The following is an 18,125-nucleotide window of genomic DNA, read 5'->3' as shown; positions in this document are numbered from 1 at the left end:
AAAACCAAAAAAACAGTGTTTACCCATCAGCCTGACAGTTTCAGGGAATCTAAAAAAAAAAAAAAGTTTGCAGCAGCTAGCAACCAGATCCGGGGATGGTTGTTACGCCACGTTAGCTATAAAAACAAACCACTTGTTCCTTGTAATTTTATAAATATATGGTAGTAGAAAAATCAAATATAAATGCATATACATACCCCAGTTTAAGGTATTCTGATCCTGCCAGTAGAGCACAGCAAGTCCACCTTGCAAGCTTGTAGCTATTATTCTTCAGTTCGGTGGCAATCACAGCCCCTCTTTGAGAGTCCAGCTTCTGTCTCCAGTCTACACCATTACAATGCTAAAGATATTAGGGAAAAATGTTAAAATCGAACCACAATGACACCGTTTTCCGTAAATCATGCAGTTTTCACAGCTGGCAGACAAAAAAAAAAAAAAAAAAGTTTAAAATGTGGCTTTGCTTACCCTAGAGTCCCACTCATTCAAGGTCTTTACGTTTACAAATGACACTTCTCCGTTTGCCCCTGTCATCACTCCATCGTGTTCACACCGCACCACCAGATCAATATCATCTCCAAGTTTCCAGCGTCGATACCTGTTTACATAAAGTCAATCAATGAACCAGTTTCCTGCAGAAGAGACAATGCATTGTTCACACTGGAGAATGCAGCGGCTCACAGCAGGAGTCCGATGCATCTCCATTCACCGTTTCAGGTCTGATTTCAGCTCAAACTTTCGGATGAATTCAGGCCTGAAATTGACCAAAAGACGCACAGGGCTCCTGTGCAATTTGTTCCTCACCCGCTGCAGAGATGTGTGAACCGGCTCCACAGACAGCCAGTCACAATCTTCTGCTATGCGAATTGGATGGGGAATCCCACATCTAATTCGCAATAGTGTGAACCAAGCCTAAAAAAAGCTGCCTTTTTAACAGACTGACAAAATCAAACACCAGAGCCAGCTATGATCTGCCAGAGAATGAAACCTGCTGCCTCTGTTTTCAGATGAGCAGAATTAGAAACAAATGTCACCTCCCATTGCTTGTAAAAGCAATCCAGCTCCTAGTTAGCCTATAGGTTATCCCAGTATAACCACTTGAAGTCCAGTGATGTACCAGGTACATGGCTGGTTGGCAAGTGGTTAACTAACATATCAAAAGCCTTCTAGCAGTGAGGTGGACCAACAGAATATCCAACTCAAATAATTTTCTGAAAGTTACATGTACCGTGGGTATAGAAAAGAATCAACTTCCTTTAAAATAATCAAATTTTGTTGCTTTGCAGCCTGAAATAAAGAGACAATTTTTGTTTTAGCCAGCTGTATTTACTAATGCAACTTATATGCCAGTCTTTTGTTGGACATTTTGCTTTAATTACTGCATGTCAGTCCTGACTTTGGGGGCAATTTCAGAGACATCTGTGCTGGTTGCTGCACAGATGCCTATGGAAATCGTCCCCCCTCCCCCGAAGTTGCCAAAAATAGTACAGAAACTACTTTTGGGAATCTTTACGGCATAGCACTGATACGGATGGTGCCATTGCCAGCAATTGCCACTGATTTGGCATGCGATTTGACATGTCAAAATGCTCCGATGTGAACCAGGGCGGAGTCTGTTGGGATAGGTCTTTACTTACTTTGTATATCTAGACTTTGCAATTTGTCCACTCTTCTTTGCATAACTGCTCAAGTTTAGTTAAATTTGATGGTGACTGACTGAACTGCAGCCTTCAAGTCATTCCACAGATTTTCAATGTGGTTTAAGTCTGGGCTCTGACTAGGCCATGCAAGGACAGTCACCTTTTTCTCCTTCCACCACTGTGTGCTCATTTCACTGTGTGCTTTAGGCCATTGTCCTGTTGGAAGATAAACCTTTCCATTGACAACTTTTTGGCAGAGGGCAGCAGAACATCCTCATTCTGCATTTTGCAAAAATGCCCACAACAGGATATTACATCCTTTGTGCTTTACTGTAGGAATGGTGAGCTGTATTGGATTTCTGCCAGACATAGTTTGGTGTTGAGGCCAAATAATTCAATTTTAGTCTCATCTGACCAGAACACCCTTTTCCATGTGGCCTCAGGAGCTTCAAGGTGCATTTAAGGTGGTCAGACGAGACTAAAATTGAGTTATTTGGCCTCAACACCAAACAATGTCTGGCAGAAATCCAATACAGCTCCCCATCCAAAATACACCATTCATACAGTAAAGCATAGAGGTGGTAATATCCTGTTATGGGGGTATTTCACTGCAGCAGGGACTGGAGCACTTGCCAGGATAGAAAAAAAATGGATGGGACAAAACACCATCAAATTCTTGAGGAAAATCTGCTGCAATGTGCCAGAAAACTTGTCAATTGGAAGGTTTGTCTTCCAACAGGACAATGGCCCAAAGCGCACAGTGAAAATGACCACACAGCTGTTGAAGAAAAAAAAATGTATTACTTATTTTTATTATATTGTACATCATGGGACACAGATCCTTAATTACTTAATGGGACGTCCCATAGCAATGCTACTTGAGAGGAGGGAGAAACAACCCGTAGGGTACCCACAGACTTGAGGGCTTATACTGCTGCCTGCAGTACACTGCGCCCAAAGACGATATACTCATAACTCCTTACATCCACCTGATAAAATTTTTGTGAATGTATGCACCGAAGACAAAGTTGTGGCGTTACAGATCTGAGCCATGGAGGCCGCCTGCCCAAGAAGCACTAACCGCTCTGGTAGAGTGCGCCTTAACTTGAAAAGGGGGAATCTTACCCCTTAAATCATAAGTTTGAATTATAACTTGCCGAATCCACTTAGAAGCAGTGGATTTCAACGTTGCTTGTCTTTGGGACCCTCTGGCATCAATCTTACGAATCTGAGCAGTTGCCTTTAAATAGATTTTCACTGCTCTCACATCAAGACAATGTAGGGACTTCTCTTCCCTGGAACATGTTTTTTTATTTTATTTTTTCAAAAACCAATGGCAGGACAATATCTTGGTTCAGGTGAAAACCTGAAACTGCTTTTGGCAAAAACGCCTGGACGAGGGCGTACCACCACTCTGTCCTGATGAATAATCAAAATATGGCTCTTTTTATAAGGAAGAGCAGCCAATTCCGAAACCCTCCTTGCTGAGCAACCAAATACAGCATATTCCCTTAGTACTTCTGACAAGGAAGCCGGTATATCGGTTCAAATGGCTGTTTTTGTAAGACTGAAAACAAAATTCAGGTCCCAAGGGCTTAAAGGTGATTTAACAGGTGGATTAATCCGCATCACCCCTTGCATCAGACCCTGGACACCAAGAAAGCGGTTTTTAAATAAAAAATAATAAAATTAGATAAGGCCGAGACTTGGCTCTTAATAGTACTCAATGCCAACTTCATCTCTACGCCCAATTGTAGAAAGGCAAGAATTCTGCCTATGATATAGCTCCAAGGGTGCTAACCTTTGGATTCACAGCAGGAAACCTAAGCCTTCCAGACTCTAATGTTTAGTTGTGGAAGCTGGTTCCCTTGCATTAATCAAAGTAGAGATAACTGACCCGGAAAGCCCACGTTTCTTCAGAATGTGGGTTTTAATAGCCAGGCCGTTAAATTTAGCGCTCGTAAAGTAGTACTTGAGGGCTTATAATGTAGGCCCCTGTGAGAACAGGTCTGGCCTTAGTGGAAGGGACCATGGATCCTCCACTGACATCTTTATGATTTCTGTATACCATGCCCTTCTGGGCTATGCTGGTGCTGCCAGAATTACTGGTTTTCTTTCCAGATTGATCCTGCAAAGAAGTCGAGGCAGCAACTGAATAGGGGAAAATGCATAGATCAGTGAAAACTGATCCACAGTATCACCAACGCATCTATTCTGCATGCGAATGGATCCTTACTTGTGGACGCAAAGTTTACTAACTTTATGTTAAACTGGACCTTGGAAGATCTACGTCCAGAAGTCCCCCATCTTTGACACAAAGCCTGAAAATATGTCGGGGTGAAGAAATCATTCCCCTGGGAAAAACCGCTGGCGATTTGTTTGCCAACTTCCTCCGATGCTGCCTTTTCTTACAGAAAGCTGACCTACAAACTATTACATTTATTGCGCTACAGGAAGAGATACATGCCGGCTTCAGATACCCACACAGCAGATGGCCACGGTCTGCTGGGTCTTTATAAAGTAAGAACAATGCTGCAAAACTACAAAAAAAACTGACCTTTACAGCATACATTTACTAAAATACATTAAGCATGAGTTTGATAGGGGTATTTGCAAAAATTCGGCCAGAACACAGCTTTAACTGAACTTGGGCAGTTCTGCAAAGAAGACTGGGCAAAGTTAGTAGAGACATATCCCAACAGACTAAAGGCTGTAATTAAAGCAAAAAAGGTGGTCCAACTAAATAATGACATAGTGATGTCTGTTTTTGAAGTTTTTTTTTTTTCTGACATGTTGGTGTTATATCTTTCACGTGGATGTTATAAGTTGCACTAGTAAATACTGCTGGATAAAAGCAAAAAAAAAAAACTGTCTATTTCAGGCAGCAAAGCAACAAAAATTGTTTTTAAAAGGGGCAATTCTTTTCTATAACCACTGTATAGGTTCCGCCACACCCCACGTTGATTTTACTAGGGCTTGGCAACAAAACACTATGGTAAGAAGAACCAACTGCAAAATACGGAGGGGACTGCCTACTTTCTGCATACTACAGAAGTTTGGTTATTATGGAAGGTGCAGGCATGAGGTACAATCAGACAATTATGGCGATTACTCAGGCCTGTGTAAATTATGTGTGCTACAGACACTGGTTTACTTTCAAAAACAACATTTTGCATGTTTGACTTACATTTTTAAACTCTGGGTTAACATAGCTGGAGGTCCGGGTGTTTAGGCATTTTGGGCAGAGTCATGAATGAGATTCAAACCCACCTGCTGAATAATTTTACTTCTTGCCTGAAACTGCCAACACCCTACCAGCCAAGGAAACGCAGTCTGTAAATCATTTGCATCTCTCGCTATGAGTTCAGAAGTAACTATGTATAATAAGCATATACTCCATTTAAGCATTTGAAGTTTATTAACTAGAACATACATGGAGTTTCCTAATTTCTAGTAGAGTGGAGGGAAGGAAGAATCACTAACCTGTAACCTACAGATGCTACCTCATTTTTATCCACATCATCCTCCATAAAGGGGTTGGGATTGGGGAATTTGTACTTTTCCTTGCCCTGTTGGATGAATTGAATTTACAGTCAGAATGTTGGTCTTCCAACAATAAGCTGTTAAAAAAAGCGATGAGCACACAACTTTACTCACCATCTGCAAACATTGCTGGGAGAAGTTGTGGTTGATATATGTGGCCTCCATGGCCAAATTCCTTGGACAGTTCAGGGAATTCACATCATCTTGAGGAGGTTCATTGGCTGTTTCACTGACTGTCAGAAGATCTATACAGGAAAATTAAAACAGCTGTTATGACAAAGAGGGTGGGCCTGGGAGTTTCAGGAATGGGAAGAGCGGAACTTCCCTTTTGGGTGTAGTTCCGCTTTAAATCCTAAAAAGGTAGACTTCTTATAGGTTTTATGGATACAGAATTAGCTTTTGAATCAGTCTTTCAGTTCTCAAAAGCATTTCAAAGAAGCACTCACATTGGGAAAGGGGGGGAGTTGATTTGGATTAAGTTAGTGTAGTTACCCGTAATTATTATACAGGATTTATATAGTTCCAACAGTTTACATAGCGCTTAACATAAGGGCAGACAGTACAATTAAAATACATTAGGAATCAGAGGGCCCTACTTGTTAAAGCTTACAATCCAAGGCCTCATTCACATAAAGCAGATCCGCTCAGCACTGGGACTTCCCCACTGGCATAGAGCAGGACATTAACACCGCTTCTCTAGATGCACACCCTGCTAGTGATGAGCTGGCTTCTGAGCACACATTGAAGCTGATGCTTCTTTCTCTACACAAAGACATCCGCAATGAGCTATGCTCATCCACGTTGTACTTCAGAATTGATCATCTGGAAACCCAAACAGATAATATAGAAAGGATCACAACAGATCATAACACTACTGCATACAATGATATGGCTGACGCCTTTGACCACCATACGGCGGAAACTCTTTCTGCAGGCCAAAGTAGCTAATTTAATGGATCGTTCCAGGCGGAACATTAAGTTCAGGGGCATCCCGGAGACCATTAATCCCCCCAACCTAGTTCCAAGTCTTTCTTAACCTGCTCCCTTAGTTAAGTCAAGCTGACATCGCACACAGCATTGCTAAGCTCAATTTCCTCCCTGCTTCTGTCCCGCGAGACGTTTTGGGGCGCATCCATTTCAAGTGAAAAAGCGGATCATGGCTGCAGCACACTATACCCTCACTACTGGATCCTTTCCTTAGTCTTCGGTAACCTTGCAGCTGAGATATCTGTGTACAACTGCCCGAAAACGCAGGAAATTTGCCCAAGTCACTACAGCTCTCAGAAAACACATCACCTATAAATGCGGTTTGGTAAAAGATGGTAGCAAATCTACAAGCACATAACAACTACCCAGTAATACTAAAGTAGTATTACAGGTCTGTTTTTTTCTGGACTTTTACCACCATCTGTCTTTCATCTATTTCTCATATGCCAGTCATATTACAAACTGACAGGAGCGCTGCTCTAGTATTACTGGGTACTTTTATGTTAGATTTGATTATCATGATTATTATCTTTTACCAATTTATAATTTTTCAGAAGCTGCTTGCCATTTGAACTGTATGGTTTATGTGTATATGGATTGTTTTTAAACTTAAATTTCATAGCGCCATGGAAGTAGGCCTATATTACACTTGGATTATAAAATAGGGCTTCCCAACCAAACTTACCAGATCCAAACCAACACCTTCTTTATGCCTAAAGAAGGCATTAAGTGGCTGCTAAACTGCAGCCTCCTTACCTCACCTCTACCTGGCCCCCACCTACACACGCTGGCAAGATAATAGAAGCTCTATATCCAATAACTCCAAGCTGTGATGACCTCTACCTCCACACCAGCTAAAGCTCACCAGTGCCTAGGGTGCCACCTTAAAATTACAGATTTCTTTTTGTTGTAGCTTCAAATGTGTTTCAGGCGAGCTTTACCTTTGGTACGCTTATACTCACACCCCCCCCCCCCCCCCCCCCCCCCCGAGAACAAGAGGGTGCTAAGAATCCCATCACCAGAATAATTTTTTTAATTTAATCATTTAGTACTTTATCTTGTAACCTTTACGCTTATTACATTACCGAAACTGTTGAAACACTCACAAGAGCTATCTGTTGCCTGCATATTGTAGTAGTTGCATTACTATCCTCCCTCCCTACCCTCACCAAGCCCAATAGCCATTATGTCTCTGGTCAGAACTTCCCCTAATGCTAAAGTTTTAAACTCTCCCTTTAAAAGAAACCAGTTCTCTCGAAGAAGGCGCTTACTTTTTTGTTAAAAAAAAATTAAAAAAATTGTGTACAGGAGACTTATTTCTCCACCCACACAACTCTCCAATGCATTTTTATAGCACTTATTGCCGTATAAATGACAATGATCCCAAAATAGCATCAAAAGTGGTCGATCAATCCGATAAAAAAAAAAAAAAAAATTCCATAAAACTATCCCCTATTTTGTAAACGCTATACATTTTGCACAAACCAATATACACTTATTGCATTTTTTATTTTTATTTACCAAAAATATGTAGAAGAATACACATCGTCCTAAACTGAGGAGAAAAAAATAGCTTTTATATATTTTTGGGGGATAATACTTATAGCAAAAAGTAAAAAAAAATTGTGTTTTTTTTTCAAAATTGTCACTCTTCGGTTATAGTGCAAAAAATAAAAACCAGTGTGGGAAAATATGACCAAACGAAAGCTGTGGCGAAAAAAAGGATGTCAATTTTGTTTGGGTACAACATCGCATGACCACGCAATTGTCAGTTAAAGTGACGCAGTGCTAAATCGCAAAAAGTGCTCTGATCAGGAAGGGGGTAGATGCTTCCAGGGCTGAAGTGGTTTAGGTTCCACAACTCTTGAATGGATTGGACCCCTTGGTTATCACACCCCAAAATGTATAACTGACCTGACCCCGCTAACCACACAGCTCTAGAACCCGATCCTTCTACTAAATATGGCCATGATCTGGAATAAACCCTTCCTTATCACTTTTTAAGGCTAATACTTAACTTTCTAACATGTCACACCTCAGCAGATATTTATCTGCCTCTGATAAATCACAACATAACAGTTTCTACTTTCTAGAGCTTGTCCGCACCATTTCCTTAATAGGTTTGGCTTTTTTCTCTTTATCCTGTTGTGCTACTTGTTCACACATAATGCATCTGTATGCTCAAACGTTTTTCCATTACCTACTCTATTGAAATTGACAATAAATCTTGAAGTGAGAAATATGAATAAACAAAAAACACATGTATAGTCACCTAGGTGGCTGCAGTACTGGTCAAATGCTATATCTCTCCCACCACCTGTAAGGCAGAGAACTGAGCAATCAAAGAACACTGATCACTCAGTTCTCGGGCTTAAGTGAGCTGGCGAATAAGTCAGCAGCTGTCTGCTCCTCCAGCACTTAATGGAGCGCCGGACTGTGGAGGGGGCAGGGGCAGCTGGCTTAGGCTTTCATCAGCACCCTGAAAGGCTGAGACAGTTGAATCTCAGGCACCTGGGTGGACCACAACATTACAGTTGGTAGCTCTCCAGAGTCTGGGCCAGCTAAGCAACGTTGCAGGCTTTAGTCCGCTGTTAGCTGAAACCTGGTCACAGGTGTGCATAACATAGTGCACTCCAGTGATCCCCAGGAGAAGTAGGGCCATTTGGCCCTACTTCTCATTTAAAAAGGAGGAGGTCCGCCCACCCATGTAAAAAATAAAAGCCTGCAGCTGACTTAATAGGACACTTACCTGTCCTGGAATCAAGCGATGTCGGCACCGCAGCTGATGTTTCCATCAGCTGTTGGGTGCTGCCGCCGTTATTGCCAGTAAGGGAACCTCAGCAGTGTAGCATTACAGCTTCATGCCAGGTCCCTACTGCACATGTGTGAGGCAACTCTGCACTCTCCTACTGGCCTGGCAGCAAGGGAAGGAGAGAGGAGAAGGGATCCAAGGTGCTTATATAATTCTCCAGGGCTGGTCTCCCGGAAAGTGGTATCCGCTGCTCTCCATTCCCCCAAAAAGGTGCCAAATGTGGCACTGTAGGGGGGAGGAGACAAATGAGCAGAAGTCCCAATTTTAGGTGAAACTCCACTTTAGGTAATAAGGCTTCACTAATCCTACACAAAAACTTAAATTTTCTGCAGCAGACAGCCAAGTTCAAACATTGTCATATGCCAGTATAGGTGTTAGACTGACTCTTGTGGACATGCATGGGATAAATCTGGCTCCTGGTTTGTCCATCTAACTATGCTATACAGTGGACGGATCAAACTAGGAGATGCGAGTCATTTCATATACGCACAGTCCTGCCCACATTGCCACCCATTCAGACGCTAAATCCCATGGAATGATGGGATTTGTAGTCCTAGTATGTGGTGACAAACACTAACAGGAAACAATGTTGCCACTTCCAAGATCCCTCCTCCCAGAGCCGAGGAATAAAGAAAATTCTGTGCAAAGAGATGACGTCATTGATTTTGAGTTTTGTACACAGAGCGGGATTTTAAGCCAAAATCACATTAGTAGTTTTCCTTAACTAACTACACATGGCTAATGTGCAAATGACTATCCTGGAGTTCTTCTTTGCAGCTACAAAAATCAACCACACAGAATTAACCGCTCTTTTAGGTCCAGGGGACATGGAAAAGTAGATTTAGTTATCCAATCCTCCTCTGCACTACTAGACGGCTCCTTGCAGCGTCTTCTCCCTTGTGCTCCAGTGGATTAAGGTCCAAACGTCATCAAGACCAACACAGGCCTCATAGCTCTGCATTAGATGGGGGAAATGAGGGACAGTCCAATGGGAAAGCATAGCAGAGGAACGGGTAAGTAAAAACGCTTTTACAGTTCCTTGGACTAAACCAGCAGTTAACCCCTGCAGGGGAGAATTTCATTTTCCTGAAGTTCAGCATCAAAATAAACTTCCATCAGGCTTTTATTGCAATTACATTTGGAAATAAAAAAAAAAAAAAGCTAAATGCTTACCAAAGTCAGAGTTGTCTCTTTTGTCAAAAAATATCTTGGATCCTACTCTTTGAACCACAATGTCCCAAGAATTGACAGATCGAGTGCAGCACATAAGGGTTGCCAGAATAGCATCTGTTGCAAAGACATTGCCTTGTGTTTTAGCCAGCTGTGGACAAACAAGAACGTCATCAGATTACAGCTCATCTATTAGCCATAAAGTGGCAGTAAATAAGATTTGGACGGTTTACAACTACTAGCAAGTTTGAAATGTATATGCCAAGCATCACCTTTCGGATAACAGGGTCATCTGTGGTAGTTACAGTGTGGAAGATCCTTTTAATACTCTTTAAGGGTCTCTCATTCCTTGTGGTGATCCGATCAAAGGCTTTGTCATAAAACTCCAGGCTACCACAGCACTCTCTGGTACAGAAAAAAAAAAAAAAAAAAAAATTAAGCATTACCAACACCACATTGAGATGCAAGATGACAGTTTAAAAAACAAAAATGATAAAAGGAAGCATACTAAAATTTGGGCTTAAAGTCCAACTGCATGAAAACAAAATTCCCTTTCCAAATAATAAATGCTTGTTGGGATTGTAGTACAGGCTCCATCACTTTTGCCCAATTACTTGCTTCAGCACTCTACCATGCCCAAAGCTCCAGACATTAACTCTGGATTGTACATAAAGCTGGAGTGCGTCTGGAGATAGTTGCAGCTTACAGAGCAGCTGTGGGGAACCAGTAAGTTACAGAATTGGAGGGAGCCTGCTAGAGCAAGGAGTAAAGTATTTTCTCCTTAATCATTGCTCTTTATTTATAGAAAGCTCTGACAAAGTTCCCTTCCACCTTCCAGGTCTAAATAGCACTCCTCAAATGTAGATGAGGAATCTATAAACTCAGATTACCGTTAAGTTTCTGCTATACTTTAGTCATAACATGGATGTATCTGCATTTTAGAGGAGGAAAAAAATAAATAAAAAAAAAGCATACATTGATTGGTTTGCACAAAAGTTAGTCTACAAAATAAGTCAATTTATGACTTTTTTTTCTTTTCTTTTACCACTAGTAATGGTGGCCATCTGCGATTTTTTTTGTCAGGACTGCGATATTGAGGCAGACATATAGGACACTTGACCAATGACAATCATACAGCGTTCAATGCTATAAAAAAATGCACCGAGTACTGTGTAAATGTCACTGCCAGGGAAGGGGTTAACACTAGGGGACGATCAAGGGGTTAAATGTGTTATCTTGGGAGCGATTATAACTGTGGGGGAGGGGACTGATCGAAGAACACACGATCTGTCTTCTCTCCCAACAGGATGTGGATCTGTGAGTTTACACACACAGATCCACTTTCCTGTTCTGCGACTGGCAACCGTGGGTGCCCGACGGCCATCAGGCACACGCATAGGCTCCCGGGTGACGCAAGAAGGAGCACGTGCCACATAGACCACCGGGAAGCCGAGGACGTCATATGACAGTCACCCAGGATGGGCGGCCGTCATAGGTCTATACATGGGATGGGAAGTGGTTAAGTATTCATATATTATTGGATTCCACAAAAGTAGTCACAATTGCCCTAGTTTTTTCTTAGGATACTTATTGCTTTAATGTAGCATTTGTGAATATTCCATTGCTGCATTTTTATTTACCATACCATTTCTTACATCTCTGCTTCTTGCAATTGTTTGGTCTCATACTTTTCCAAACACTCATATTTCCGTGTGTACTTTTACATATATTCAAATAAAAGGTTTATAGGAGTTCAAAGAGGTTTTTTTCTGTTGCTGGATTTGCAATCTAATTGTATACACATTTATATAGGGTTTTTATTTTGTTGTTATGTAATAATTTTTCTATCGCTCTCCTACAAATCGATATATATGTTCTCAGTACCGGTTTAACTAACCAATTAATGTATACATTTTAAATTCACTTTGTTTTATTCTTGAATTTCTCTAGGTACTTTTGGGAGTCATTATATATACATACATATACACACTTCTCCTCATGCTGTACTCTTCGTTCCATCTTCATTATGTCATATTTTTCAAGTTTAGTTTTTACACACTTTGTGATTCATTGATTTTATCTGGTGTGTTTAATTGCTATACATGTTGGTCAGCCAATCAAACTAGGCCAAACCAATGTTCCTGTAATGTCCGGTCTACGTCCTTTGGCACCTTGACAATAAAGTAACTACGCTAAAGAAGCTCTTCCTTCCATGGTGTGTGGACAATCTTCTTTTTCTTCAATTACTATCGACGGTGATGAGCCCTGGCTAGCACCCACGAGGAAATCTTTATCCAGTCTAAGCAGTGACACTCTTTCTACACTTGGCACTACAAGAGATATCTAATGTAGTGCTACATCCCATTCTTAGTCATTAAAACGTCAGCCACAGTGATGGTGGACAAAAGGTTTCTTTAGGATAATATAACAAGCTGTATTTTTCATTGTTTATCCTTGTCCAACCCTTTGTTAAACAAAATCAAGAGAATGTGTGAGCACTGGAAATATATGGGGCCACATGCAAGGCTATGCATTTGAATCAGATTGCTAGATATAAGTATGCCCAACCAAATTTTAGGGATCCGATGTAAACTTGCCTCCAGAATACAGTATATTCAAATTAAGGCATATCAATTAACTGAGCATATATTCTGTCTATTGTAAACATTTATGGATGGAGATATATATATATATATATATATAAAAAAAGTGTAGCTCACATGTCCGTTGGATCAGAAACCTCCATATAACGCATTTTCATGAGGCGAGGAAAATCCATCTCTTCTTTTACTTCCCAGTCACTGCGCACCTCCACAGAGGAGTCTCTTGGTTTAAGTTGTGCCTATAAGCATAAAACAGGTAGCAATTTAGCACAAGCAATACAAGTAAAAAAATAAATACAATTAAATGCAAAATGGTTACCTGAGATTTTTGGTCCCACTTTTGGCGTACACCAAATTGTTTCTGGAATTTTTTCTGCAGTCGCAGACGATCCCTGTAATGACAAATTAAGTGTTATGGCTAAACTTCTTTCCCAGAATACCAATCCAATTTTGCTACCATTTGCACTCACCTCTCCTTTTGCTTGGCACTCTTGGGTAAGGTCTGCATGTTGAATTGGAGCATATTCCTTCTGTCTTTATCTCGACGCAAATTTCTCTGTAAATGCAAGGTGTGAAAATGACTCTCTGAATAGAGGTTACATGTTTATACTAGCCTCACTATCTCCTAATGACAGGTGCCGGTGTTTGATTTTTTTATTTTTTTTATAAAAGAGCCATATATATACCCAATTTTGGAGTGCCGAACTTGTGAACAGCCAGATCTCTCCTCTCCCCATCTGACAGCGAGAGTGGGTGGGGCCGAGGATGCCCCGCTGACGTCAGAGGGGAGGGTAGAAACTGGCAGGATCAGCCAGGTTTTTAGGCATTACAGGGGTCCAAATAACACAGCACAAGCACTGTATAACACGCTTTAAAAAGAAGGATAAATTTTTTTTTTAGGTTAACAATTGCTTTAATCCATTTCCAGCCCAGCATCCCTTTAAAAAGCTCTGAACATCCAAGGGTGGGAAGAATTGGTGAACACTGCTACAATTGTCACATGATTGGTTCTGCCGGCTACTGATCTTTAGCCCAGACAGATCTTTGACAGCTGTCTTTGTGCTGGAAGCAAACTCAGCACAAATATCAGCCGTCCCAGCAACGTATGTGTGTCATGTGGGCATTAACCTCCCTAGCGGTAATCGGGATCGCATCGCTGGATACAGGGAGAAGTTACTTACCTTGTCCCCTGGATCCAGCGATGTCCTCCGCGCTGTGTGATCGAGCTGTCCTCCGCTTGATTCACACAGTGCCCAAATGCCGCCGAGCTCCGTCCCCTGCGACGTTACGGCGCACGGGAGCGGAGATCTGCGCCAAATTCAAAAAAGTAAAAAACACAGTACTGTAATCTTACAGATTACAGTACTGTATAAAAAAAAAAAAATTACACACCCCCTTTGTTCCTAGTGGTCTGTGCAGTGCCCTGCATGCACTTTTATATTATAAATACTGTTTTTTTCTGCCTGGAATTTGGAGATTGCCCATAGCAACCAAAAAGTGTCCCTTTATGTCAAAAGTGATTTTAGACCAACTAGAAAATTATAAATTATAATCACTTGCAGAATTGAGCGATAGCGATTTGTGGGGAAATTTGTCATCAAACACTAAATCTAATGACAGCGACAATTCTGCAAATGAGCAAATTTCTGTGTTTTTGGATTTGATCACATTACTGAATAATTTTTATTATAATTATAAACTTCATCATACCCGGGATGTCTGCTAGTCAGTCTGACACCCCACAACTATGATCTTGGTAAAGAGTCTCCAACGGAGACCCTTTACCACGTGATCAGCCGTGTCCAATCACGGCTGATCACAGTGTAAATAGGAAGAGCCAGTGATCAGCTTTTCCCCACTCGCGTCTGTCAGATGCGAGTAGAAGAGAGCCGATCGGCTGCTCCTCTGACAGAGGATGCCCACACTGGACCAACAGGGACACCACCAGGGATGCCCAGCACCAGGTATGCCCCCCTAGACCACCAGGGATTTCAATCAGTGCCCACAACGGATGCCAATCAGTGCCCACAATGGGCATCACTGATTGGCATGCATTGTTTGGCATCCGTCAGTACAGTATAATACAATCTAATGTCACCTATTAGTGCCCATCCATGCCAATTTGTGTCGCCCATCAGTGCCGCCCTATCAGTGCAATCAGTAAAGGAGAAAACTTACTTATTTACAAAGTTTTGAAACTGAAACAAAAAAAAAAACGTTTTTTTTTAATTTTCTGTATTTTTTTAATTTATTTGTTTAGCAAAAAATAAAAATCGTAGAGGTGATCAAATACCACCAAAAGAAAGCTCTATTTGTGGGGGGAAAAAAATATGATTAAAAATATGTATTTGGATACAGTGTAGCATGACTGCGCAATTGTCATTCAAAGTGCAACAGCACTGAAAGCTCAAAATTGGTCTGGGCAGGAAGGTGTTTAGTTGAAGTGGTTAAACCATAATATAATATAAAAAAAAAAAAAAAAAAAGTGAATATCCTTTAAAAGACTTAAAAATGCTTGGACAATGAGTGACATTAAGCCCCCCCCCCCCCCCCCCCCCGAACACTTTTCCTGCTCAATTACCTGGGCAAATCGCAGCCTATTCCTCTGGTATGCAGTCTTCTGCATCTTTGTTGTGTCCACCAGCTGGAAGCTGGTTTCATCCTCTTCATGGAAATATGCATACTGACTACCACCGCCAAACTGAGAAGAATATTTATCTGTAAAGACGGATATTACCTTGAATTTTAGTTATTCAAACAAAACATTCACTATCACCCCAGCAGTACAAGCACAAAAAACAATTAGAACAAAGCTGGCAAGCCTGCAATTGGTGGAGTATCACAAATATCACAGGCTATAGGTTGAGAGGAGTTCTTCAGCTCTAAAAAAAATGCTGCAACGCAAAAAAAAAACCCTGAAAAATTTGGCTATTTGATGCAAAGGAGTGCGTTTGAGTGATAAGCTTTAGTGGGAGTATAGTTTTGAAAAAAAAAAAACCCTGAAAAGCGCTATTGCAAAAACACGCAAAAAACTAATTTCACAGCCAATGCTAGTGTTTATTTTTTACAACATCCAGTGTGCATAAAGCCGAGAAGAATACTTATCTGTGAAGACAGATATTACTCTATATTTTAGATCTCAAACATTCAATACCCCAGCAGTACAAGCACAAAAAAACAAAAAAAACAAAAACAAAAAAAAAAACAACATTTATAACAAAGCTGGCAAACCTGCAATTGGTGCAGTATCAATTATCACAGGTTACAGTCATTGCAAACAGCAAACACCTACACAATAAGAAAACTGATAAGAAAGAATATACTTACTGGTGTATCTCTTGTCCTGATAGGTGGCTCCTGTCCAGTCTGCAACCTTATCAATAAAAAACAAAAAATGTAAACTCCCTATTGAAGTTCAAATAGCTGCAAAACATTGTAATATACAGTTTCAAGTAACAGTTAATAGAGCATGAAGAGAACAGGCAAGTTCTCGCATTGTTCATGTACTTGTCCTGCATGCTTTTAATGAAATAGGGTGAGCACTGCTTTATAGCCATCACAGACATCACAATATAATTGTTCTAACTCATATAAGGCAAACAAACAGGAGGATAAAATGAAAAGTACCTTTCCTAGACGATCTCCTTTGCTGAAGGGTTGATAAGGCATGTCTTTAAATTGATCAGGTACAGCACAGGGACCCCAGCCCAAGGCATTATCATTGATTACTGGAGCCTGAAATTTAGCCATTGTGTGAGACCTGAAAAAGTTAATCAAAATACATTAACATATCGTGAAACATTAAATGAATGAACACACCAAACTTGCATTATTGTGCTACTCAAAAGTAAAGAGGATCTCTAGTTTGAAGAAAAACAAAGTCAGCAGTTACAAATAGGTACAGTACATGTTACCAGAAAAGCTTCCACTAGTTGTAAACCCTTACAAACCACTTTGACCTACAGGTAAGCCTAGATTAAGGCTTACCGGTAGGTCCAAGAAATATCTCCTAAACCTATATGGTTTAGGAGATATTTGCCCGAAAACAGGCACCGCTGTCTACGGCGCATGCGCCGTAGACAGCGGCGCGCAGGCGCACTGAGCGCGGCATTCTCAACGTCGGAGCTGCCGCGCGTGTCGGCTCCAGTGCGCATGCGCGGGAGTGACGTCATGGCGGCTTTGCCGAATGACAGCGGCGGAGCTGCGAGACCCCACCAAGAAGATGGATGCGGCAGACTACAGGGGACAGCGGCGACTTCGCTGGCTCCTGTGTCAGGTAAGTGACACATAATGGACTACTATGCGATGCATAGTAGTCCATTATGCTTTGCAGGGAATGAAAGAGGAAGTAAACTCATCAGGGTTTACTTCCTCTTTAACACCTTCTACCAGTAGTTATTCAGCCCTGGTTATACATTGGCAATTTATTTGTTCTGCATGACTAATCACCTTTCAAGTGACCGGTAAACTGGCCATCCTGCTCCCCAAGCTTTTAGGGCTCATTTAATAGTGCGACTGTGCCACCCCTCAAAAAAGTGATCCAATGCCAATCACATTTGACAGGTGACTCAGGGAGATATATCATCTCACCACTGAAAGCCCACAGCACCATGCTGCAACTGCGTGCAATACACCCAGTTGCAGCAAGTCCCCATTCACTTGAATCACGAGTTACGAGAGTGGTACTACTGTTAACACGGCCAGCAACTATGTTAGTACACACTGCAGTGCAGAAAAACCATGGCTGTCTTTATACTATTCACCTGCCCCTGTGGCACCGAGGCATAATGCCTGGTACACACAATGAGATTACCGATGAATGATCTTTTTTTAGCATGCTAGTCTCATATCGAAAAAGTGGTTACAATATTTCTTGTAAGACAGAATAAAAATTTGTAAGCGATGTAATGTATTTGTATTTTCAGATGACAAATTGTACAGATTAAACAAAAATCGTAGAAGAAAAATGTGTTTGTACCTTCGGATAATAATAATAATAATAATAATAATATCGGACAAACTGTCGTAATCGGGTCTCAAAAGCTGCGTATCAACAATCAGATTATCATACGATCACTTGAAAAGTAGCATTTTTTTGTACAGGCCTTAAGCCCAATTAAGGATCTAATTCTTCCCCCATCTTGCTTAAAATTTTAATTGCGATGTGTACCTGCTGGGTAGATCTACCCTTATTACTCTGCCAAGCAGAAACCAAAAGAGAAATCTTTTAAGCCATGGTTTGTTCCCATGTTTTGAAACAATTTAGTGTTTTTTTTCCCCCTTTCTTTTAAATATAAAACACACAAATCTGGAGAGCGTTAAAGTGTTACTAAACCCCATTCACTATATGATCTCCCCCCCCAGTACACAGAA

The 18,125-nt window shown here is 41.1% G+C and overlaps 1 protein-coding gene across 2 annotated transcripts in view; it reads right to left on the bottom strand.

Annotated features, from left to right (window-relative positions):
* Nucleotides 1-18,125, bottom strand: part of EIF3D (eukaryotic translation initiation factor 3 subunit D) — a 43,321-nt gene that overhangs the window by 8,844 nt on the left and 16,352 nt on the right. For both annotated transcript variants that reach the window (XM_077452264.1, XM_077452265.1), the window contains 12 exons: nt 16,380-16,512; nt 16,080-16,125; nt 15,334-15,470; nt 13,223-13,308; nt 13,072-13,144; nt 12,870-12,991; nt 10,422-10,554; nt 10,153-10,300; nt 5,295-5,425; nt 5,121-5,206; nt 466-595; nt 198-340 (listed from right to left, as the gene is read on the bottom strand). In XM_077452264.1, coding sequence (XP_077308390.1) covers nt 198-340; nt 466-595; nt 5,121-5,206; nt 5,295-5,425; nt 10,153-10,300; nt 10,422-10,554; nt 12,870-12,991; nt 13,072-13,144; nt 13,223-13,308; nt 15,334-15,470; nt 16,080-16,125; nt 16,380-16,512 — 1,368 coding nt within the window. The remainder of the gene's footprint in view (nt 1-197; nt 341-465; nt 596-5,120; nt 5,207-5,294; nt 5,426-10,152; nt 10,301-10,421; nt 10,555-12,869; nt 12,992-13,071; nt 13,145-13,222; nt 13,309-15,333; nt 15,471-16,079; nt 16,126-16,379; nt 16,513-18,125) is intronic.

This window comes from Lithobates pipiens, unplaced genomic scaffold (assembly GCF_037356315.1).
Source record: "Lithobates pipiens isolate NorthernLeopardFrog02 unplaced genomic scaffold, aLitPip1_a1.2 Scaffold_23, whole genome shotgun sequence".
In the NCBI taxonomy this organism is placed as follows: domain Eukaryota; kingdom Metazoa; phylum Chordata; class Amphibia; order Anura; family Ranidae; genus Lithobates; species Lithobates pipiens.
The sequence above is the reverse complement of the archived record's forward strand: the minus strand, read 5'-3'. Positions and strand labels throughout refer to the sequence as shown.